Source organism: Plectropomus leopardus, chromosome 4, assembly GCF_008729295.1.
Source record: "Plectropomus leopardus isolate mb chromosome 4, YSFRI_Pleo_2.0, whole genome shotgun sequence".
NCBI classification, from domain to species: Eukaryota; Metazoa; Chordata; class Actinopteri; order Perciformes; family Serranidae; genus Plectropomus; species Plectropomus leopardus.
This window is the reverse complement of record NC_056466.1, coordinates 3,837,779-3,861,981: the sequence shown is the minus strand read 5'-3', so window position 1 is coordinate 3,861,981 and position 24,203 is coordinate 3,837,779. Positions and strand designations below refer to the sequence as shown.

The following is a 24,203-nucleotide window of genomic DNA, read 5'->3' as shown; positions in this document are numbered from 1 at the left end:
CAAAAAAAAAAACCTCGTCTCACTCTCCATGCCTTAGCATTTTTTTTAGACTTTTGAATGATTGGGGACATTTTAGCCTTAGATTTAGATTAATTCAATGCCATTTAGACGTTCAATCACCCCAGTATGTGACATAAAACCCCAAATGTTTTTCAGCTTTACATGCATCAACAATCTGTTACTTCTCTTTTTTTAAAAATACTTTTTTAAAAACTTTTTTTAAAAAATCAGTGAAGCACATCACACAAGTCACTTCAGGACTGATAGATATTTATTAGAAAAAGAAGAGCAAGCATTTTTACAAGCCAAACAGCTGCGCTAAGAGACTGAGCTATTCAACACATTATCAGGTTTTATCCAGCATTAAATAACAAAAGCTAATATCTGCAAGCAAAGGAGGAGAAAACTATATACACAAATAGATCCGTGTTGACAGTGTAACATCAAGAATTCATAAATATATTGAGGCCCCTTTCTGGACTTGAAGCTGTTAAAGAGGAAGGTGGAAATGGAGGGGGGGGGGGGGTTAAAAAAGGAGCAGGTAACAAGGTAAAATCTCACTTTACTGACACAGAAGTCACTTTTTGAAGCTGAGCTGGGGTTTGACTGTCGTGAGTGTGAGGCAATACATTTATTTCAAAGTCTACATCACTACCAGGAGCTATGGTGACTCATGTTTTTCATGCCTAGTCTACAGATACAAATATACACCCTGCCCGTTTGTACAAGTACTGCTAGTAAGACAGGGAGTACATTAAGGGGTCTAACAGGGGACTGAGAGACAAGCATGTACAGATGCTTCACCTGACTACCTCCCAGCCCCCCGCGCTACGCTAACAATCTCATAAACTTCCAGAGGCTTTTTACTTTCAGTTTAGCTCTTTCCCGTTCAGTGGCGTGTTTGATACATCCACCCTCGCATGCCATTCTTCTGTAATCTCTTCAAACATACTTGTGGTTCTTCGTAATGGCATGTGAAAAGTGGAGCAGAAACACCACCATCACCACATGTGCCTCACACACATTCTGGTTTCAAAACCACCGAGCTGGTTTTGACGCGACGCTTACGAACTTCCTCCATCAGGTCTTTGAGATACTGAATCTCTCTGCTGATGGACTCGGCCTTCTCCGCTAACTCTTGGTTCCTCTTCTCCAACTCTTCGCACTCTGTGTTGAGAAGGTCCTGCTCAACTCTCTTCTTCTGTCTGTAGCGAGTGGCCGCCGTCTTGTTCTGCTCCATCTTCTTTAGTTTCTTCTCGACCACTTTAGGAGTGCCAGACACCGATTTGACTCTGGAGGTCTTGGCCGAGGGGGAGGATTCGGTGACGGGCTCTGGTTTGGAGTAAGGTTTGGTCCTGGAGGAACCAGCTATTGGAGAGGGGACGGGGGGCGGAGACGGGAGGCGACTGGGTGAGCCGGCAGCTGACTCGATGCCAGAGTCGCTTTCGCAGTCGCTTGATGGAGGAGAGGTTTTACTGGACTGGTCGGAAAGAGACACGAGGGAGGGCTCTTCTTTGTTGGTGAACACCACCACAATGTGGTCAGGGGTGGGAAGAGAGAACACAATGGGGCTGCTCATCTGAATGCTTCCACTGGGATCTGGAATGATGGTGGCGGTCAGAGATGTGGGCATTTTCTCTGCATCCAGGACGTCCACTTCACTCCCCAGCTCCAATGCGTATGCTGGAGAGGGAGGGGACGGGGACGGAGCTGGGGACAGAGGCTCAGACTTCATATGAATCTCCTGATCAGGAGCCACCTCTGTCTTCTTGGCCTCATCTGCCCCAGGGAGAGGGAGCTCCAGGGGGAGAGAGGGGATGCTGGGCAGCGACAGACCCAGCTCCAGGCTGTCTTGCTGGGCGGGGATGGATGAGTGGAAGGAGTCGAGATCTAAATCCATGTGGGAGTCGAGGGAGGCCAGGAGATCCTCGGGTGAGCTCGGAGACTCATCGGATGAGCAGGAACCAATGAGGGAATCCAGATCATATTCACTCAGGTCGATTTTCTCGGACATCCAGTCCATGCCCGCAAAAGCGTCATCTGGTGACAGATGATTTATTCATTAAAACTTGACTGAAATAACTACTAAAGTAAACAACGGCAGATTTATATATAAAAACCTAATTAAAATCAACACCTCTTCTGTAAAAGGAGTATTATTACACTATGATTATTATTGTCACATTCATGTATTATCGTATTAATACTTCTCCCTGTTAAAGGAATTTTTGGGCGGTGACGGTCCAAGGACAGAGGGATGTTGTTTGCTGTAAAGCCCGCTGAGGCAAATTGTGATTTATGATGATGGGTTATATATTAAAAAAAATGAAGTGAAGAATTAAAAAAAGAAATAGAATAATAAAATTCAAGAATAACTTCAGTATTTTAAGTCCTCTTTGTTGACTGGATTTTAGTGAATGCAAGCACAAACTGCTTTCACATCCTATTAAGTCTCTTGATAATGTATTCACTAAAGTAAAGTACAAATAAATCTGAGTCCCCAAACCCGTGTTATCATTTTGTTGACGTACATAAACAATGTGTCTAATGTGCAGAGCAGATGCCAAGAGCCACAACTGGCTTCATACCAGTGAATGAGTTTGCTCCAACAAAGAGATGCACGTCATTGTGTAATAGCATATTTAATGAAACCAGTTTGAACCGGTCTCAACTATGCACTTGAGCGCCACACCTGCCAGATGCTAACCAATGATTGTTCTTCATTGCCAAACACACCTACCATTACTCATTCGTGCCTTTAATTTGGGAGTTGGGTAAAGTTTGTAAAGTGTTTTGCAAAAAAACATCGACGCCCATATGTTTTAAGCACTTTTCGTGGCTGTAAAAAGATCATAATGGAAACTAGGACACGCTGCCTGCAGGACAACATTAAGAGCTTTACTGACACAGAGAACAGCCTCCATAAAATATTAACCGCCAGCCTGGAAGCAATTTCCTCACAGTGGTGGAAACTTTTGCAGGCCCTTAATTTCTTTCCACATAAGATCTTGCTGATAAAACATGTGTTCCTAATTTAACTTTGTAAATCAGTTCACTTTTCTGATTCCCAGTTTCTGAAATTTTGCTCATTTTAGCTACCAATATGTTGTCCCTTGAAAAGCTTATTTTAGAGTATGTTCAATAATTCTACGTAGCTCTCACCTTTGCCATCGTCTGCTCCAACGTGGCTGTTGAGCAGGTGGCAGGCATCCAGCCAGGGGGGGCACAGAGAGTCCGCTCCGGCCTTGGTTCCCAGGAGCAAGGAGGGATACGTGGGAGGAGGAGAGGGAGGCGGGGAGGCAGAGGAGAGCGGGGAAGACGACAACGTCTGGTAAGGAGACGGGGAGGATGCGTAGGAGGAGAAAGAGAGGGGAGGCGAAGCTGGCGCCTTCCCCTCTAGAGAGGAGGAGGGAGAAAGAGCTTCTTCTTCATCTTGGTCCAGAAGGGGCCCCATGGGGTCAGCCATCAGAAACGAGGACCCTGTGGATAAAGATTCCTTATTGAGTGCATAATTTCCTGCACATTATTTAACCAAGGAAAATAATCTATTTCAACATATGTCCATGCTACCCCTCTGACACCACACTGAAGTAATCACACTTAAAATCTCAGGTTCCCCATGTTTGATAAAATAAGTTGATGATATACTGGATGCACTATAATCTAATGTAATAAAGTGCAGTCAGTACATGAATTGCTGTTTTGAGATAAAAACAAGTGTTTTAATTGCTGCTAAACTTTGCGATTTTTGTTATCCAAACTGAATGCCCTAACTGTAATGTTTGTAGCAGCGCTTTAAAAACATTTGTCATCACAACACCAACCTAAGTACAGGGCCTCCACGTCCTCTAAGGCCAGCTGGGAGAGTGTCATGGCTGCTGCTGGTCAGTGTTAGCCGTGAACGGATGAACAAAAACAAAGGTGAGTCTGATGACGTTAGCAAGTCGAGGGGTTCGGTGGTGCTGTCGACGGCAGCAATGCTGTAGGTGGTTGCCGAGAGAGACCTGGGTAAAAGAGACAGAAATGAAGAGTATGTCAAAATAAGAAACACTTTATTAATCCCCTGGGGGAAAATTTTGTTCATTACAGTCGCCAAGTGTAGAGAACTATAGAAAATAGAAATAACTAAAGCACAAAGTATGTAAAATTTTAAATATAAATACAGTAATGATAAAAACAATCTGCACTGGTATATGACTGACAGCGCTAGTATGTGAAAATTGAAAATTATAAATATTTATGATTACACTGAGTGTGTTAAGTGTTAAATGTGTGTGCTAAATGCACAGATACACATGAGTAAGATGAGCCATAAATATACATACAATATGTGCAACATGTTAAATAATGCCTACATTCAGGAGTTGAAAGAATATTGCACATTTGAATTATTGAACAGAGGATTGCTGTAGTTGAATTATTGCATCAATTATTGCAGTTAAGACAAAGAGATGACAAACTATCAGCCTGTCTAATTACTGGGACTAATTAAAAAAGTGCAAAGAAAGCGTCAGCATGGGAGAAACTTTCACTCTGTAAAACCTCAGGAAGCTATTTTTATCTATTATTTTTTATTTAAATGTACAGTTGACTTTATAAAAAATGTTGCTGGGAACTTTCTGTATATGATGTTGAAAGTTTAAGTTTTGATTTAAAAAAATCTTAAGATATTTAAACAAGTTTTGTGTTGGGGTTGGTTTTCTTCCAAATTCGAAATTTTGACAATTATTTTCATTTTTATTGTCAATGCATACTGGTTCCAAATATCTATTATTGGTCTCATTGAGTACTGTTAATATGTATCTGTATTGGCCATGAAAACCAATATCAGTCCACCCCAATATGAATGTTTCATATTATAAATATTTATGTTTTGAGTGTGTAAATAAATATAAAGAATATATAGAACTGTGTCCTATACTATATTATAATGTATAATACTTATCTGTAATGATAGAAACGTGAAATATTTTCATGATGCTACAATGTACACAAAAGAACATTAAGTATACATTATGTTTATCTAACTATAGGTTATACTGAATTTAAAGAATATTTCACATTTTAATAATTAAATGGAGGACTGTTGTAGTTGAATTAATGCACCAATTATTGCAGTAACGACAGTGCTTTGATAAGTATTGCAACTTTAAAAAAAAGAAACTATAACACATGACAAATACACAATGAGTGTTGAAATAAGGGGTTGGAAGTGTGGTGTTTTAACAAAATGTAAATATATGAAAATACTATGAAAATATTATGCCACGTGGCTGCTATCACTTGTAGTAGGCCAACCTTATCTGTACATCTGAGACACACCCCATAGTGGACACACTTCCCGAAACAACCTTTTCTGACATTGACAACCCTCACGGAAACAATACAACTTCTCGTTAAACGTGTTTTGGTCGATAAGGATGTTACGTCGCAAACATAATGGGGGAGGGGAGGCTAATTTTGGCTAATCCGTTTCACTGTGGCGACAAAGCGGAGCTAAAGCAGCAGACACCCCGCCCTCCACCGGGGGATAACATTTCCTAATTTGGTCATGCTTCGGCCGCTCGCCCCGCCCTCCTCCGTGAGTCATCGCGGAGATGTGGGAGGGCAACCGCCATTTTCACAACAGAACCATCTGTGCGAGGGCTGAGACACAAGGACAGCGCGCGCCATTTTGGACACGCCACGTTGTCAATGTGTAATAAACACAAACATTACCTGTGTCAATAAATACTCTGGGTCGTGTTTTTACTGTAAAAATACAAAAAAAATTCTAATAATAATATAAATGAAGGGGGTTTAAAAGTTATCGCCGTCTACAGGAAAGCGACCGTTAAGCCTCGTCAACACAAAGCTGTCCCGCCGGCTGGGACTACTTCACCTGACAAGTCTGTAATGTGACACCAACTCCAAACCAGGAAATAAACACATTGAAATCCACTTTTTTTTACTCAATTTCAAAATCGTTTTGGTAGATATTAACGCACATGTCGTGCTCAACAGGTCTGTTAACAACAATACAGTTGACATGAGGAAGTCAAAAGCACTCGCGGAGGTAAAACGCCGATTAAAAATTAATACTTACGCCATTTTGCCAGAAATAGCCAGTGCACTTTGCCGTTGCACTGCCGGGTTGTTGCCGCTGCAAGGTTTGCTGCCGCACGCCTTTAGACTGCCATTGTAGCGCGGGAGAGTGTTCACCGAGGGCTGAGTTTTACTTTGACAGTCAAAAGAAGGAAGGACGGGCGGAGAGAGTCACTCTGGTATATAAAGAGCCTGAACACCACTGACTGTATTCCTCCGCAGTGTCACTCCGCGATAGCGTTTGTTTTAGGCGTAGTAGCAGCGCGGATCGTTTGGAGGCGTCGCCGCTTCAGTGTTTAAGAGCAGTAAAGAAGTTTCAGCCGGGCAGCAGCGTCAATAAAACACGCGCACCGCTGTGATCGCTCCATCTGAGTCTGGTTTGTGATTGGTTAGATGTATAACGTCTATAAAAGCTGACAAAATAGAGCCATACGCATGAAGCATATGGGATGGAGCTTCAAACTCCAGTGCCTCCCTACGTCATATATAGGTCAAATGCAAAATGTAAACATTGGAAACGGAAGTAGTTTTACGAATCTTACAAATGCCAGCGTCTGATGAGAACAAATACACTTCAACAAACGTTGCATAATACATAATGACAGACATTTTTTCATCTGTTTAAAGAACAAGTTAGGTAAGTAAGAAACAATATTTTGTTTACGTCAATTTATTTCAGTAGCATAGAATTAAAATGACTAAAAAAGTTGAATTTAGCCTTGTTTGCTTTTTTACATCCTCCATGGAGCAACACGTTTACAAACACAATTTTAAAAAGTATTTATAAACACTTTTAACCCTTTGAAACTAGATTAAATTGGCTTGATTTCTTTCAAAAAACATGACAAGATGGAAATGAGCCAAAATTAGCAAGAAATCAGTAAAGACTACATGAAAAGTACCTGAAAATTAAATAAATAAAACCAAAAATAAATAAACAAAAAAAATTAAAAATAAACTCACCTGGTAAAAGAGCTGAAAAAATCTAACAATTCTGTAACATAATTATAAATATGTAATTTTAGTCAATAGCCATGAATATTTTTCCCTAGCTTTTTACCTTACACCTTTTCCCCTCATGTTTTTAAAATACTTTTCTAAATCTACAAATTTCTTGCAGTTTGAGGAACATTTCTTACCAAGTTGCCCATTGTCCTTTTCCCCATGTTTTTAAAAGAAATCATGCCAATTTGTTCAGGACTCAAAGGTTTAAATATTTGTGATAGACATCTGAAAGCAGAACAAGGAACTTGACATTACTTTAGGTTTCAAAGGGTTAAGATAATGCTGAAATGTTCTTTAACTGTTAAAGTGAACTTTTGCACATTTACTATTTAATATTTTTGCACATCGTGCGCATAATTACAGCTTTTTATATTATAAAACACCCTTATTGTAGATAATTGCGATAATACATTTTTCATTATCTTTGTCATATCTTTCGTGTAACTTTTCTAGTACTTATACCTTATTTTATTTTTTCCTTTTAATATAGTATATATAGTATATAGTTTAGTGTACTTTATATTTGCACTTAAAACCAAAGCTAATTCCTTGTCAGTAAAAACCATCTTTTAATAAGTCTTATTCTAAATTGTCCTGTGTTGTTTCTTGATGGCGTGTGGTGAAGCCAATGACAGTTTTACACTTTGTGCATGTGGACAGTGAAGATAGGAGGACGAAAACATTCAAATCCTTGTATGCTACTGTCTGTCACTTACATTTATAGCTTTCTGCGAGTTCTCCCTTGCACCATAACAATATGTTGTATTCCTGTTTAGTTGTTATGCCTCTTCATTAGAAACATGCAGCCTCTATAATTCAATGCAGCTGCTGGTTAAACTTGATGAACTCGGCTACATAACAGTTCACAGCGGTAAGAACTGGACTGCCCTCTGGTGATCATCTGCGGGTACTAAAAAACATTTAATTCTCTTAAGTGTCATATTTCAGTTGATTGATTTATTCTGTATTGATTGTATTCACAACATCAGTGATTAGTTTTATTGCTGTAAACCTTTGCATTATTAAAATAGTAGTAAAGTATCTGCAGTTACACTAAACGTTCCTCTGTATTAATCGTAATCTGTTGAGGGGTTTCTTACAGAAAACACATAGCCTCTTATCAGTGATGCTGAAAGTATTTCTTCTCAAAACTAAAAAAAAAAAAAGTCTTACTTCAATTAAATTTTGGTACAGACTGACAATCCCAAATGAAGGAAACTCCCAGAATAGCATAATGAATCTGAATCTTTAATTGTCAAATCTAATGTATGTTACATTTTCATTATGTGAAAAAGATTCATATGAGGTGATGCTCAATAAATCAATATTTTTATCGATACTGTGCTATGTGACAGTTAGATATCAGAAGGGTTGTCTTTTCTGGTTTAAAAGGCTGCATTACAGAAAAGTGGTGGCGTTTTCTGAACTTACCTGTTCTAGTATTTGGCTTTACACCAGTAGTCACTATATCCACATTACTGGTGCTTATTCATCAAAAATCAATAAACCATCCACTATGGTCACGTTACATATTTTCAGAATTACATTTTGTAGTAAAACTCTTGTCCTGATCACATGTCCGCTGTATGTGACAGTGTGCGTCTGCAGTCATAACACCAGCACAGATTCAAAACACATTTCTCCTCAGAGTTCTCCTGCTCCTCTGTTGAGACGTGAAGTGACAGTTCCAGAGAATAATCTGGTCCAGAAACTACCTGTGATCCACAAAATGCAGTTCTGGTGTTTCCGATGTGGCTGCTGTGTCTTTGTGTTTCGGTGCGCTTTATTTCTTCTCCTCGACAGTCCTGCCAAAGTATTCCTTCTGGAACTGCTGGAACTCCTCCTCTGTGAACAAAGACTCCGGCTCCTTGGCCTTTTTGGCGCATTTCTCCGGATGATTCCTGGACTGTCTTCCTGTATTGTGGCTCAGGATCTAATTGAGACAGAAGTGAAGACAAACTCACTCGTAAACAGCAGACAGAAGCAGAATTAAATCAAAACAACAGCTGTACAAATATGAATAAAAAATGAATTATCATGTTTCTGTAGTTTGAGACTTTCCTCAAACTGACAAGCTTTCTAAGATAGGTGAAGTAAAAAATAGGATTTCTGCCAAACTTGGTGAGATCCTTCCTTTGTTGTTGCACATTAAGTTTTTGTGTCATATACTCCCATTTCCTATTGAAATAAACATCTATACGCAGGTTTTTAATGGATGGTTAATTGACAGGATGCACTTGCCCCGAATGCTTACACTGCAGCCTGTTTCAGTGCTGCCAGCTGCAGCACTCCCTCTCAATACTGGAACAATCTCAAATATTATTGTTCCCGCCAGCCACTCGTGCACAAAAACATGGAAAAATAAGGCTCCATGTTGAAAAATACAGAGTTCCCCTTTAACAATTTTATATAAACATTTCACTACTTTAAAAGCAAATGACTAAAGTAAAGAAGGGTCGATGTAATAAGAGAGTGATTTCTCTCTTTCTTACCTTCAAAGTGTCAGAATCTGCTGCTTTGTAGCCAGTTTCCATAAAGTATTTGAGATTAGTGCTCATCTGACTCTTCCTCTGCGTCTTCCTGAACTCCTCTACAATTAACACCAAAGAAGAAGTTAAAAACAAAACAAACACCAGAGAGCTACCAGTACTACAGTTACATTAACGATACATACTGTTGAGTCAGATTGCATATTTTATTTAATACTCTTTTGATGTACACATAAGAGATTTTGACTGTTAACATCATTTAAACTGTGGATTTTGTTGTAAGTCTGTTGTCTGCTGAGAGGTTGATTGCTGCGTAATAGAGCCACCTAGTGGTTATAATGTAAAGTTAAAAAAGGAGCGGGCAAGAGCAGATTCAGAGCAACCTCTACTCTACTGTCTACATTACAGCAATCAGTTTCATGTTGTTTTAACACTGCCTTGGTTCTCTAACAAATGCAAAAAACAGACATAATAAATGTGATCTCAAGTTATCACTTGGCTATTCCAGTGATTAGTATTCAGCTGGATTCTTGTTTTGCATTGTATCTGCAATATAGCTCCTTGTCCTTTTCTCCAGTGATCCATGATAAATGCCTGAAACCAACACATGTTGCATTTTGCACTTTGCACACAGATCAGGCACATTGCACCAAGCTCTTTATACCATACTTTTTTGCCATACAGTTTACATTGCTAATGTTCCTGCTCTTCTGTCCTCTGTATAAATTGTGGTTCATGTTGTTGTTGTTTTTCCCCTCCTTCTTCTTTCTTTCTAGATGGACGACTACGGATGTAAATTAGCAGTCCTGCTGACTCTGGCATATTTACATTTGTGTTTTATACTGATGTTCATTAATATGCTGTTCCCTTTTAAATAAATACTCATATAAATATAATATCTACATATAAAATGACCTGGCTCACAACATTAAGACATTAAGTTAACAAAATGAAGCAGAGCTGCATATTAATGAAATAAAACGTGTGAATTCTACTTTGGGATGTTTTTCCCTCTGAACATGGATGCTGTGCGGGACTGTTAGCGGACTGACCCACTGCAGACTTCGTCTTCTTGTCTTTGACTGTAGCTTTGCTCTTTCCGGGACCGAGGCGACCCTGCAGCCGTTTGACCTGCTTGGTGACTCCCTGCCGCTTTGTGCTCACCAGCTCCATCACCGTGGCTGAACTGGGTGTCTGCTGCTGCTTCTTCTTCACTTTGGTGGCATCTGGCAAGGTGCACAGGACACAGAAACACATTAGTCTGTGTGTGTATGTAACCGACTGGTCAATGCACTAAAACCTGTTATTTTGTGATGATTTAAAAAAAACTGATTCAGCATAATTGTTGATTGTATGTCTCATTATGGCCTTAATGTGAGGATGCCTGAGGACAAAACGTGTGTGTGTGTGTGTGTGTGTGTGTGTACTGCATATTGTGTAGTGGTACATGAAAAATACTATTCCCAGAATAATATCTGTAACCATTATATCAACAATAATAACGACAATAATATCATCATCACAACCTTTAACACAAGAGCAATAATGATATTAATATAAACAGCAATGACGATGATGAACAATGATAGTAATGGGAATAATGGTAAATTATGATGGCAGTAAGGATTTAAAACCAAAAAAATGTAATGCTTTTGATACATTATAGATTTCTTATTTACTTTTTACAAATTCGTATCGTTAACTTGCATAATTTATTTATCTCTTTTATTTTACCGTATTTATTTAAATTATACTACACCAAAATACCGAAGAAAATCCCTTGTAACGTTATATAAAAAACTAAACCTGATTGTTAGACACAACACTTTAGAATAAAACACACAAATATATAAACACATATTAACAAATAGTAAATGTTGTGTGTTTGTTTATGGTTTTTGCTATTTTGTACAAGTAAATCCTCTTAAACAAGCCTCTTTAACTTGCAGGACAAGATAAATCATATCGATACTATCCTCAATTAATGCCCCAATAAAGCAAAAATGAGCCTGAAGTGGCCAGTTTTACATTTTAATGCAGCTGCAGTGAGAAGGAGTGTTTAACCACATCTGTAATTACCAAACTGAAACGATGAAACATCAGCAGACAGAAGCGCTGATGTTAGCCGACTGTCATTTAGCAGCGAGCTAAAAGGCGAAACTCACCTTTAATATCGTCGTTCAGCAGCTCCAGTCCTCTCCTAAGCAACGACGCCGACATCCTGATTTAATAATATGAGGTTTTGAAGAAATGACAACAAGCTACATTGACAAAAACTCACGGATGTATTGCAAAAACTCGCCTGCAACGTGTGAGTCTAACATCCGGCGAGCTCTTCTTGTGCACCGCTTGAGAGCAACCGGCTGGAAAACGGTCGATGCGTAAAGTTCCCCCCCGACAACTTCCAGCTCCTGTGCCTAACCTACTACTACAGCTACTACTAACATTAATATAAATAATAATAATAATGATCATTAATTATATAAATACAGATAATTTAACGAGATAGAGTACATATGTGCTCTGCAACAAAGAAAAAATAATAAGTTAACACCCTTCACATTTGATTATCTTTAGAGAAAATTAAAATAGCATATAAAACAAATAATTGTATGAGGAGGAGTGCAGAATACAAGCAGTTGTAGCAAATTATGGCAAAAAAGTGTTATGTGTGCTGTGATCAAAATAAAGAGATCACGAGAGCACTTAAGATGATGAAAAAACAAACAAACCTAGAAGTGCGTTTAAATTGACAAATTATGCTACGTCTTGGAAAAAGCTTATCATACCAAAGAAGACCTACAGCGTCACAACGGTGAATCCATTCTGCATGTTGCTGCAATAACAAATTAATGAATGAATAGTAGGCATAATTCTCTAAAACAAAAAAATGCTTTTGATATAGTATCGATTTGATTCATTATCATTATTACAAATGTGCATTGTTTGTGTGTATTTTGATCATACTGCATTAAAATACCAAAAAAAAAAAAAAAAAACTCTCGTAATGTTATATGGGGGAAAGCAAACGAAAACTTTTCAATAATACTTTTCACCATTCAAATATATAAACACATATGCAGTTTGCACCGCCTCCATTCACTTCCAGCTGTTGCTCAGTGAACTGGGGGAGTGTGGGCTGTTGCGCGCGCTCCCTCTATCTCCGTATGCTCTCTCCACCACCCTCAACCTTTGGCACAAGATTAGGTGGATCAGGTTATAGTGCAGTAAAGTTTGCAGCCCGTCTACCTCTCCAGAATCAACCATGGCGCTTCAAGCGAGAGCTCTGGTCAGCACTAAATGGCTCGCAGACGCTGTAAAGGTTCAGGGCAAAATGCGCATCTTGGACACTTCTTGGTTTTTGCCCAAACTGCGGCGCAACACCAAGAGCGAGTTCAAGAAGAGGCACATCCCGGGCGCAGCTTTCTTTGACATAGACCAGTGCTGTGATAAAACCTCTCCTCTGGACCACATGCTTCCGTCAGAGAAGCTTTTTGCAGATTATGTCGGTAATTTGGGAGTAGAGAGCGACACGCACGTCGTGGTGTACGACGCCAGCGAGTTCGGCGCGTTTTCGGCGCCCCGGGTGTGGTGGATGTTCCGGGTGTTCGGGCACAGCGCGGTGTCGCTGCTGGACGGGGGGCTTAGAAACTGGGAACTGGAGGGTCGACCGGTGACTGACCAGTACGTCAGACCAGTACCGTCCGAGTTTAAGGCCTCCCTGAACCGCTCCTGGATCAAGAGCTATGAAGATATCCTGGATAACCTGGAGACCAAGAGGTTCCAGGTGGTGGACGCCAGGCCCGCAGGCAGGTTCAAAGGACTGGACCCTGAACCCAGAGACAGTGAGTAGACTGAAATTATGCAATGCAATTTTATTTAAAAAGGGAGTGTGCACAGTAAAACATCCCTGCTGAATTTTGCATCTAAGACCATCTTTGACCTGCTAAAACCAGCTAAAACCAGCTACCAGTATACCAGCATAATATGTTTCGTTTTTTGCCAGCAGGGATTAACTTTAAAGAAAAAAGAAGAGATGCATTTTACCAGGGTTCAGCAAAATTGATATTTTCTGCCCTTAGACCTGGGCAGGTAGTGTGAACAAATTAATTTGATTAAATAAAGTACAAAATACCAGGTCATACATTTTTTACAAATATTATCCCAAAATCCCACCCCACCTAATCATGATAAATCACAAATCTGTGCAAAATTGCAGCTATAAAATATACACAGTCATTCCCAGATGCTAAAACCAGTTTGCCCCCTCCCACATTCACAAATATGTGCAATATATACATTTAATTTAATAAAAAAAATAGATATGCTGCACAATCCCAAATCCTGAACCTCACTCGCGACACACTAGATCACAAACGTGCACAAGTTTGTGGTGACATTATCCATCGTTTTGTCAAGTATGACAGATTTGAAAGTTTGTGCATGTTATTAGCTCTGTTGGAGGAGTATTCCACTGATTTATGGCCACAAAAGAAAAGGATGATTTCTGTAGAGAAGTCTTGTGGTCAAGATGGCACTGTTGCATTCAGACCTCTTGTAAGCATGAAACAACCAGACTGAGAGCAGTGGAGGTGTGAGATGTGTATTTAAGGTCACCTTTAGTGACATTTGAGTTTTCTAATAACAAAAGGCTATGCCAGATTACTGAACAGGACTACCAGGTACAGGCCCAGGGGCCCAAAATCTCAGGGCCCCGTTCCCAGCAAGCAATTTTTGGTTTAAAAAATCTTGCTACAATGCAACCAATGCAATGTTTTAGTAATGTTTTTAGTGCAAAGTTTTCCTTTAGTTCCCAAAACATTCTTCTTAAAATTAGGGTAACATTCTGGTATAAACATTAAAAAAAAGTTATGTTGTTCCGAGTATTGCTTTTAAAATGTTCCTTCTTTGTTCTCATGTAACATTGTGGGAACATTTCACCACCATCAACAAAACATCCTCAGAATACTGCAGTTCTAACATTATGTCTTCGTCAGCATTTAACCTCATATGCAATGTTTTAGTAATGTTTTTAGTGCAAAGTTATATATATATATATATATATATATATATATATACACATAATATATATCATAATAACTTTGCATGATACTATTGTATCAGATTTTTAATCCATACTTTTACTGACAGCATCAACTAAGTTAGCCTCACCGGTCAGATGCTGCTCTTTCATTGGTCAGATCAGGAGAAGTGATATAGGGGCAGACGTGCTGATCACACTGTTATTAGAAAACAAAGGTAGGAGGGAAAAATTGGCAGACTGCGGCATGTTGTGAAACCAGTGACTGTCATTCATATGATGTTGTGAGACATCGGTCTGTTGGTTTCTGTTGCACGCAAACATGACATCAGCTGAATCCCTGATGATAGTAAAGCAGTGTGCTTGCCCTTTGATTTTGGTGCACTGTCAGCTGGTTGCTACTATGAAAACATTATCACGATGTCCATGACGATGTTTGGTATTGTGGCAATTGCAAAACCACGGAAAAAGATCAATGTTCAATGCAATAAATGATGTCTGAATGTTGCATAATATTACATAGTCTTGGCAGCGTGCTTTCTTGTGTGCAATTAAGGGATTTTACACATGTAAAACTTAACAAAAAAAACAAAAAAATAAAGGCTACCTATCTTAAAACAAAAAAATCCATAATCAATTTTGTTTGTTTTAACACAAACCAGTAAATGTGCATGGATGTTTTTTGCCAAACAACGCATTTTAAAAACTAATGAATACCACCCCAACACATTTTTGCCATGTAGCCTATTATTCTTTTGCAATCTCTGACAGAAAATGAGGCCATAATAAAGTAAATATTTAACACACAACACTGTGTTTCATTCTATGCTATATGAGGTGACATAGCTCCTCATATATTGCCATTCTGAAAACAAACAGCAGTAAAATGCAAAATAAAAATAAATAAATAAATAAAATCATGCCTGTCACATACTTTTCCAGTATGGGTTTGAACACATAATGGTCCATTGTGTCAACGACTTCCTGGTACATAGGCTTTTTGCAGAGTCTGGACAAACACACAGGCAGCAAACTGAAAATAAATCACCAATCTACACGAACACATGAGAGCCAGCAATAAGGACATGCTCGCATAACCATGCATTTTCACTGACCATATGCTCCACGCACACTCACACTCTCACACAGACACACACACACATTAGAGAAGGGCAGTAGCCAGTAGACTAAATGGTCTAGAATTTGGTTATTATCCACCTGTAGATATGCTGATCTCCACAGATAGTAGTCTGTATACAGAGATAAGACAGCCATCGTACGTGCCTTATCTTATTCCATACACTTCTCACTCCCTTCTTTTCCACACACAGAAATACACACGCTGTGCTGTTAGAGTGCCCATCAAACAGTCTCAGCAGAGAACTTTGATCTCAAACAAACAGGCTGTTGCCAATGAAATGTTTTCCGTGCAGTGGACAGTTTAGGGAAGTGTGAGAGGAACTGGAATTCCCCTTTTTTTGTCAGATTTAGTTTATATCATAAGTCCCCGTTATTTATCATGACTGTCCATTTTTGTTATTGCTAGATAATGCTCACAATTAGGGCTTGGTATCACACTTAAAACTCTTTGGTGTCGACCAATATTTGTCCACAGCATTGAAGTACTCTGAATATTATATTTATGCATTTAAAAAATAATGTATGACTGAATTTTATTTCGATATGGTTCTATAACTGGAGGTTTGTCTTCTTTTTGTTATATGCCAAATGAAAATATGTTTAGGTACCAAATATTGATAATCACATTTATCAAAAAGAAGTCTTTGAGATGACAGAGTAATACATTAACAACATTTTTTTAAATGTTATGTCTGTTGCAATAAGAATGTGCATCTCAACCACCCGACCACCTTTGGGAATTCTGTCTCGGAAATAAAAAATTACCAAGCCGAGTGAAAAATTGACGTTTTAATGTCGCGCAGAGGTTACAGACTCAATCTCATACACAGCTGACATGTTTATCTGCTTCATAGTCTTGTTTGTGATCACACTGATGCTTTGCTAATTTTATCTGGTTTGTTTTAATTTCTAAAAGTCCTTTTGCTCTCCACTAGTTAAATAATGCTGAGTAGCCTATAGTCCATTGTGTGCAGCTGCAATGATGTAACACTTCTTGTGTCCTTTGACCTCTAACTCTGTCTGATGCATGCAGTGCTCACAGCTGCAAGTTGTGTTTGTTTAATAGCTGATGTATACTAAGAGGCACTGCAAGAGAGAAACTATGGGAAGATGGGGAAATTAAAAAACCATGTGAGTTTCATTACGCTGGCTCTGTGTTGATGGTCAACTAAAACCGGAACATTATTAGCTTCTTAAATTTTTTTTTTTTTTTTTTTGGGGGGGGGGGGGGGGTCATTCCAGGTTTTAAAGTGTTTAACACAAAATTTCAGCAAACTTATAACAAAAGATATTGTATTAATGTAAGCAATCAGCTGTAGAAGTTTCAGTGTGATATCTATTAGTTAAAAATGTTTACCCTGTTCACCTGATGTGTCTCTCTTTAATCTGTCCTTCACCTGCTAATTACTGATTAATTTAGACCACAGCTTAGTAGCACATATATCTTATTCTCCTCTCTCTCTCTGATTGACAGACACAGAGCCAGGCCACATCCCTGGCTCCATCAACGTGCCCTTCCACTCCTTCCTGTCTCCGTCGGGTCACTTCCTGCCCAAAGAGCAACTCCAGGCTCTGTTCACCCGGGCGGGCGTTGACCTCAGCCGTCCTATTTGTGTCTCCTGTGGCTCGGCTGTGACTGCGTGTAATGTGGCGCTGGCGGCCCATGAGTGCGGGCACCCGGGGGTGTCAGTGTACGACGGCGGGTGGTCGGAGTGGTACACTCGCGCTGTGCCCGAGCACGTCATCTCTGAAGGACGGGGGAAACACTTGTGATAGGTTTAGGATAGCAGGAGGTGTGTTTGATGGGTTGGATCAGACTGGTACCGGACGACACTGGATTGTTTATGTCTGATAAGGTTTAAAAGAGTAGTCTGATATTTTTGGAAATACCTCCTTCTTAGTTGATGTTTAGGCGAAAGGTAGATGACGAAATTGACACCACTCAAGTGTGTATGCTTAATATGAAGCTACAGAAAACAAAAAAGTTAAATTAGCTTAGCTTAGCCTAGTGTAAAGGCTGGAAATAGGGGCAAACAGCTAGTCTGACTCTGCACAAAGTTTTAAAAAAAATCTGTCATCTTGCACCAGTTTTACAAATTTGCACATTATGGCTTATTTGTTTAATCCAAGAACAAAAAGGAATATAAAAATAAGACAAGCTGTTTTGTCTGCCACTAGCCTTTATGCTAAGCTAAGCTGACCTCCTGCTGGTTGCAGCTTCATACTTAGTGTATAGATGTAAGTGTTGTATCAATTTTCTCAGTGAATTCTCGGCAAAAAGACACACACACAAACAAAAAACAATGGTAATCCAAACATACATCACTAAGGGACTTATTTTTCACTCCAGACACATTAAAAAGTGACTTGACCAAAGAGCCAGCAAGATGTGAACACTAAACTTGACTGTTTAATCATGTTCGACACTGAAAAGGGTTTGTTTACAGATGCAATGCTAATGTTGGTAATAAAAATAGAGCTGCACTTTGAATCACAATGAGCCTGAAGTTGTTGAAATCTCATGTACAGCTGCTACTCGTGTATTTTGAGGGCAGAGACATGTGGAAACGATTCTTGACAGAAGAGACACAAAACTGACCTGAGAGCAGAGTCCAGTTTGGCAGGCTGGTAGAAAAATGCACTTTGAGTTTGACTGTTGGACTTCAGACCTGTGAGCTGAATACTGACAATGCTGATTAGACAAACACACACAGTTACAACCAACCAATGAAAGAAAAGTTGTGCTGCGATTACAATACACAGTTTTGAAAGACAAATATTATATATATATATATTTTATCTGATAAAATCTATTTCAGGTTCCCTGGCAGTGTTGGTGGAAAGAAATAATATTAGACATGTTTATATTACAATGGTAACATGTTCATTAGCTGCCTCTTATAATTAACTTCAGTCTGAAACCTGAGCAAATTGGTTTGATTTATCTCACAAAAACATGGGAAGAAGAAAATAGTAAAAGGGACACAAGAAAATAACCTAAAAATAAACCCCAAAGAATGAAAGAAAGAAAAGAAAATGGCCTAAAAAAAATGCTGACAAGTGCTTTTCCCTATTTTTTTCTTTTTGTTGATAATTTTCTAATAATTCTCCCTTTGAAATCATTTTAGGTAATTTTCTTGTCACCTCTTACTATCTTCTTGCAATTTTTGGGACATTTTTTCCTAAGTAAAATGAGCAACAATGTACCTGTCACCTAAATGCATTTTAATAAAACACATTTTTTGAAGTTTTAACATAAAAGTACTCTGTCAAGTACTTTGGTCTTAATAACAAATTCATGGTCATCAAGCTGGAGAAAGATAGTCGATTGTTAAGTCTCATCCCCATGTCATGAAATACCAACCGTTTGGTTTGGCAGTTCAGTCCAACATCTTTCTTTAGGACTAGGCACTCAACATTTATTAAAAGAGAAGTGAAATAAAAAAGTTCCAACTTCCTTCTTTCGATTTAGTTTTGAAGCAGGTCCTTGTTAAGCAGAGGTCATTTGTGCGAAATAAAGATGAAGTATGCTCTTTTATGGATCTTGTACAAATGACAAAAAAAGAGTAAACTATTCTGCCGTTCCTGCCTGAGGGAGTAGCCGTCTTGTCCTGCCCCAGACTGGTGAGTGTGTTGATCTGATAAAGGAATTATTTTTGTTATCTTGCCGTGAACACAAGGACTACTGGCAAAAGTTATGGGGGAAACACCAAAATTTACTTAAATCTTCTTTTTTTTAAAATTATTATTATAGAAGGAACTGAATGTTAACTTTTACACACTGTTGGAGTTTGCCACTGTTTTGATTCAAGATTAATTTGAAAGAAAAAAGATAATTTGTAACGTGTACCTTAATGAGAACAGACTCAATCAGTGGACTTTTGATTAAGGTTTTTTCATTTTTTAACACAATAATTTAAAATCTGACTTCAACTGACAAGTACAGATGTTGTTAATGTCAATCCTGATAAAGATGGTGAGTTCAAGTTGTCCACTTGAGGGCAGCAAAACATCTAACCGCTTGAATTTAGATGACAAAAAGCCAAAATTACAATATGAGGTGATAGTTTCTCTACTATTTTAAGGTTTGTTAAGACGCTGCTGTCAATTTCTGGTCTTGCAGAAATCAAATAATTAGTCATCCTTTGTGTGTTATTGTCAGTGTTAATAGTTTTCCTACCTACGAATACATGACTTTTTGAATTCACACCAAAACGTTTTTTGAATATGAATCAGGGCATTGAAGAATATTTCAACATTCATTAATGTAAGCTATCAGACTGCAAACTGGAAAAGACCATAATGGCTGCAATGAGACATTAAGAGTCTTCCCCTGCACACAAGCAGGGATGTGAGAACTGCTGTTTTCAAAGCAGAAGTTTAATTTACGTATGTTGGTTTTCAAAATGTTAAAGTTGAATTTTATGTGGCAAAAGGTGTATGTGTGATGTGATACAAGGAAAGTTTCATCTTCTAACAATCTGGAACATTATTGATAAACCTGGAAGTCTGGCAGCTAAACATTATGATGGTCAGTCTGCATAACAGCAAAATAGCATGCTGTGCGGAGTGTTTGCATTGTAACTTTATTTGCAATATATGACTCAGCAGTGTGCATTGCTGTATGCCCCAGTGCAGTTTTGCCCCCTGGTTATTAACATGCGTCATGCGTGGTCAGATCAGACGAGGACAATTCTAAGTACAGGTGTTAATGCATCAAATGCATCATCAATACGTCTTGAGATCCAATTGCTCAGACCACATCGGGGGTGTTCTGGGCCACATATTGCCACATTCTTTCAGCAGTGTGTACACTTATGTGTCCAGGGCCACACAAAAGGACAGTCTGCTAAGCTGATGTCCTTGCTTATCTGACTTCCCACCGGCTAAGAAAACTTTCTATTGGTGCACAGATGCAGAGCTGAAGGAGCCGCTCTCCTTCCAGGGAACAGTTAGATCAATGTTTGCCTCGTTAGCATGAGCTAACCCAGCAGCAGCAGCAGTTAAAAAGTCCCAACAAACTCACGTTGGCACAAAAACGGCTCGACTCTGATGTCAAAGCCATTAATAACCATTAGCCATGTAATGCTTCAGTTATCTCTGACCGCAACTGTGTGTGTGTGGCCAAGTGGACACTCACCAACTTTCACACTCCTGCAGCAGTAGTCTGCTAGCGCAATTGTCTCATGACAGATATGGAGAGAGTGTTCAAGTCATATAGTAGCAAGTGTAGTAAACTCAATTTTACACAGTATGTGTTGTAGAAGGTACCTGCCCTGTCTCTCTTTCAGCTGAAGATGGGCCACATCGCAAGACTGAGCAAACAACAGGTTCTCATACCAACTTGTCACATGCTGCAGCTTTGACAGTGGACTTCTGCATCTGTATGTTATGAGTTAGGCATCTGTTGTACTCTGGGATATTTTTTTTACTCTTCATGACAGATATAGACATTTAAATTATAGTGAAAGGTGAAAAAATGTCAATGTGATTATTAAAAGACCATTTTCAGTGTATATTTTTGCTGAAAATCAAGTGCGTCATGAAGAAAAAAATCTCCAGATGTTGCGCAGTTGAGCCGCAGTCAAGCCGGGCCTGAGCATCGCTGCTCAGGCCTGGCCTGGACATTCAGCAGTGTGGCCGGCTAAACCTGTCAACGCAGCACTCATAAAAAACACCCAACTACAACAGGGACATCCCTCTGAGAAGATATTTGTTGTTTGTATTGAGGGGATAATTACAGAGGAATTGAAACTCTTAATCAGAATAGTCACTGACTAAGGCTCAGTTCTATATTTGAATTAAATTGTGAAAATAAACAATTTCCTATTTTTCTGGGGACCCCCTGGAATTTCCTCAAGGACCACTGGTTGAGAACCACTGGTTTACGGGTTGCCTTTTAGGGCCTAATCCAGGAAAGCACACATTACGTTTACTTCTCACAATTGATGAATGATAGTAACACATAGACATTTTTTAGGCAACCATAAATCGAGTTTCTATTTTGCCTGAAACTTAGGTGATACTGTGAAGTGACAGCGGTAAAAGAAAAAAAAAGAAAAAAGGCGCTACTACTCTAGCAGTACACTACTCGTTTACATTTCTTCTTGTAACATGCTTGGATATCAGCAGTGAGGGGAACCACATAACCACAGCTTTTTTTCGCTTTACTCAGAAAAGTTTCCTACAGGCCCACGTCACTTACATGAGACGGTCTAGCTTTAGACTTTATGGTGCATCCTGAATGAGTCTACAGACATGGATCATTCATTTTCAATGTAGAGAAAGGGGAAGAGCTTTGGACAGAAGGCAATGGACAGGTACGTTCTTGGGTAAATGATCTATGGTCAAGAGCTGTTTTTGATTTTCAGTGTAATGAATGAATGAGTCTGCGACGGGAAATGATGCTACAGCAGAAATGGTGATGAATGATGATGAAGACGATGATAAAGCAAATTTTGTTTGTTCTTGGATGTTCTTGATGACAGATGGTTTCGTGCGTGTGTGTGTTCTGTGATGATGATAATGATGACGTAGACGATGACGTAGTTTTTTGGTAATCTTTACATTTTTAGCTTACAAAGAAACTTTTCAGTACATTCTGAATGAATCACTCTTCACTCATTTCGAATGTAGAGAAAGGAGAAAGGCTTTGGACAGAAGATAGTGAACAGGTACGTTCTTTTGTAAATCATCTTTAGTCAGTCAGTCATATTCTGTAACCGCTTGTCCTGGTAAGGGTCGCGGGGGGCTGGAGCCAATGCCAGCTGTCATCGGGTGGAAGGCGGGGTACACCCTGGACAGGTCGCCAGACTATTGCAGGGCTTAAATCATCTTTAGTCAACAGCTATTTTTTATTATGATCAGCTGTAGTTTGGAAGTGGTATAAGTGTGTGTGTTTATAGATGATGATAATGATGACATCCGCCGTGACGAAACGGTCTTAAAAATATTTAAATTTGTTAAATGTTTTTATAGAATTTGCCTAATTAAACAGGACAATGTTCGGTAATTTTTGGTATTTGGAGAGGAAATAGAAGCTTTGTGTTGCACCATTGAGGATACACACTTTTAACAAATTCTTTAAAAAGACTATTTGGTAGGCTACTTATTCATGCTTGTGGACTTTTGAAATTCAGAATTTTATCTCAGTAAACAGAAAAAATGTTTTAAAAATACTGATTAAATGGGGGTAGTTTGAAGTTCTTCACATGGTGTCTGTATAATAAGAACCTTGGATTCATAATTCACAGATAACTTATGATACCCTGCCACAGATAAGATTTCTTAGAAAAGGATAGTTAACTGAAGAGAGCAAGGCAGATGTGTGGGGTTTGGTACGTGGGAAGGTGAGAGAAGGTGGAGGAAGTGAGAGACAGAGGGAAAAGCAAACAGTGTGGGGGAAAGAGAGACAGAGAGAGATTTTTAGCAGTTTTGTGAGGCTGCTTTGAGCTTAAATGCTCACGTCAGCGTGCTCACAATGTTAATGCTAACAGTATTGGAAAAACTGAATTTCTTTCGGCAGGTAGAAAAGTCGATGGACGTTTTTACATTTCATCCTGTGGGGGAAGTAAATGTTTGTAAGAAATATTGAGTCAATCCTTCCCACTATTTTTATGCCATTTTACTCTGAAAAAGTCAACCTACTGGTAGCACTAGAGAAATAAGCAGGGGATATTTTTGGGATACATAGTCTGAACAATGAATGCCTGTTACCAAATTGTATCTATCCAGTAAATGCTGAATGTATAAGTCAACCCACAGTCCTGTTCTGCTGATCAGTCATGTAGCTGCTGCTGCTGTTTCAGGTTGTGCTGCGTACTCCTACATGCTCTCGCACATTATGTTAATTTCTCCCACCATCACCTCACGCGTTAAAGGTGATGGTTTTAACTACCTGAAACCTGGAATGACTTGAGTTCACTTGTGCTGTGTTCAGACACCTGAATTGGTTTGGTTTCTTCTAAAACAAAACAGCTAAAAAGACCATTAGCAGCATGGCAAGAGATGCTGTCAACAAATTGCAAGAAATTGAGAAAAGAAAATGACCTGAGCATATTGCTTTAAAAGACAGGAGAGGAGGAGAAAAGTGAAAGAAAAATATCATGAGAATACCATAATAAGAAATAGGAAAAATGTCCAAAAATTCTGTAATAACAATAATAATAATAATAATAATCTATTTATTTATTCATTTATTTCTTTTTTCTTTTTTTCGCTCTCTCATTATATTTTTCTTTCACTTTTCTCCTCCTCTCCTGTCTTTTAAAGCTTTTTTTTTTTTTTTTTTTTTTTTTTTTTTTTTTTTTTTTTCAAGGGGTTAAACCCCTCACCAACACTGATATGTACTTTTTTCAGGCTAGTTTTATTTAATTACTAACTTATCAATGCATGTAAATGTAAGCAGGACTGAGCTTAGCAAATATTCAGCCTGCCTATATGGC

General features: G+C 38.8%; 4 protein-coding genes across 9 annotated transcripts in view; 2 read left to right on the top strand and 2 right to left on the bottom strand.

The window, feature by feature from the left end:
• Positions 1-253: 253 nt before the first annotated feature.
• atf4a (activating transcription factor 4a) lies at positions 254-6,248 on the bottom strand. The gene is made up of 4 exons (XM_042485343.1): positions 6,086-6,248; positions 3,825-4,004; positions 3,163-3,480; positions 254-2,040 (listed from the first exon to the last, which is right to left on the bottom strand). Exons 2-4 carry the CDS (start codon positions 3,871-3,873, stop codon positions 1,016-1,018), a joined length of 1,392 nt encoding a protein of 463 aa, XP_042341277.1. The 5' UTR covers positions 3,874-4,004; positions 6,086-6,248; the 3' UTR covers positions 254-1,015.
• A 2,070-nt stretch (positions 6,249-8,318) lies between these two features.
• On the bottom strand, positions 8,319-11,911 carry rps19bp1 (ribosomal protein S19 binding protein 1). Its single transcript, XM_042485924.1, has 4 exons — positions 11,744-11,911; positions 10,631-10,804; positions 9,582-9,679; positions 8,319-9,022 (listed from the first exon to the last, which is right to left on the bottom strand). Exons 1-4 carry the CDS (start codon positions 11,796-11,798, stop codon positions 8,873-8,875), a joined length of 477 nt encoding a protein of 158 aa, XP_042341858.1. The 5' UTR covers positions 11,799-11,911; the 3' UTR covers positions 8,319-8,872.
• Positions 11,912-12,709: 798 nt separating this feature from the next.
• LOC121942659 (3-mercaptopyruvate sulfurtransferase-like) lies at positions 12,710-18,256 on the top strand. The gene is made up of 2 exons (XM_042485923.1): positions 12,710-13,423; positions 17,234-18,256. Exons 1-2 carry the CDS (start codon positions 12,844-12,846, stop codon positions 17,530-17,532), a joined length of 879 nt encoding a protein of 292 aa, XP_042341857.1. The 5' UTR covers positions 12,710-12,843; the 3' UTR covers positions 17,533-18,256.
• Positions 18,257-19,250: 994 nt separating this feature from the next.
• LOC121941886 overlaps positions 19,251-24,203 on the top strand; it is a 23,829-nt gene continuing 18,876 nt past the window's right edge. For 3 of the 6 annotated variants that reach the window (XM_042484838.1, XM_042484833.1, XM_042484836.1), the window contains exon 1: positions 19,251-19,383. The gene's annotated coding sequence lies outside the window, so the exon portion shown is untranslated. Of the gene's footprint in view, positions 19,384-21,827; positions 22,080-22,345; positions 22,434-24,203 lie in introns of those variants that run through there. The other 3 variants (XM_042484834.1, XM_042484837.1, XM_042484835.1) reach the window with 2 other exon arrangements.

Coding starts and splice junctions, on each gene's coding strand:
- LOC121942659 (XM_042485923.1), top strand. CDS start 12,844: ATGGCGCTTCAAGCGAGAGCTCTGGTCAGCACTAAATGGCTCGCAGAC. Junction 13,424..17,233: donor GGACCCTGAACCCAGAGACA/GTGAGTAGACTG, acceptor TCTGATTGACAG/ACACAGAGCCAGGCCACATC.
- rps19bp1 (XM_042485924.1), bottom strand. CDS start 11,798: ATGTCGGCGTCGTTGCTTAGGAGAGGACTGGAGCTGCTGAACGACGAT. Junction 10,805..11,743: donor GCTGAACGACGATATTAAAG/GTGAGTTTCGCC, acceptor GCACCTTGCCAG/ATGCCACCAAAGTGAAGAAG. Junction 9,023..9,581: donor CAGATTCTGACACTTTGAAG/GTAAGAAAGAGA, acceptor TGTCTCAATTAG/ATCCTGAGCCACAATACAGG.
- atf4a (XM_042485343.1), bottom strand. CDS start 3,873: ATGACACTCTCCCAGCTGGCCTTAGAGGACGTGGAGGCCCTGTACTTA. Junction 3,481..3,824: donor CGTGGAGGCCCTGTACTTAG/GTTGGTGTTGTG, acceptor CTTTATCCACAG/GGTCCTCGTTTCTGATGGCT. Junction 2,041..3,162: donor TGGAGCAGACGATGGCAAAG/GTGAGAGCTACG, acceptor ATCTGTCACCAG/ATGACGCTTTTGCGGGCATG.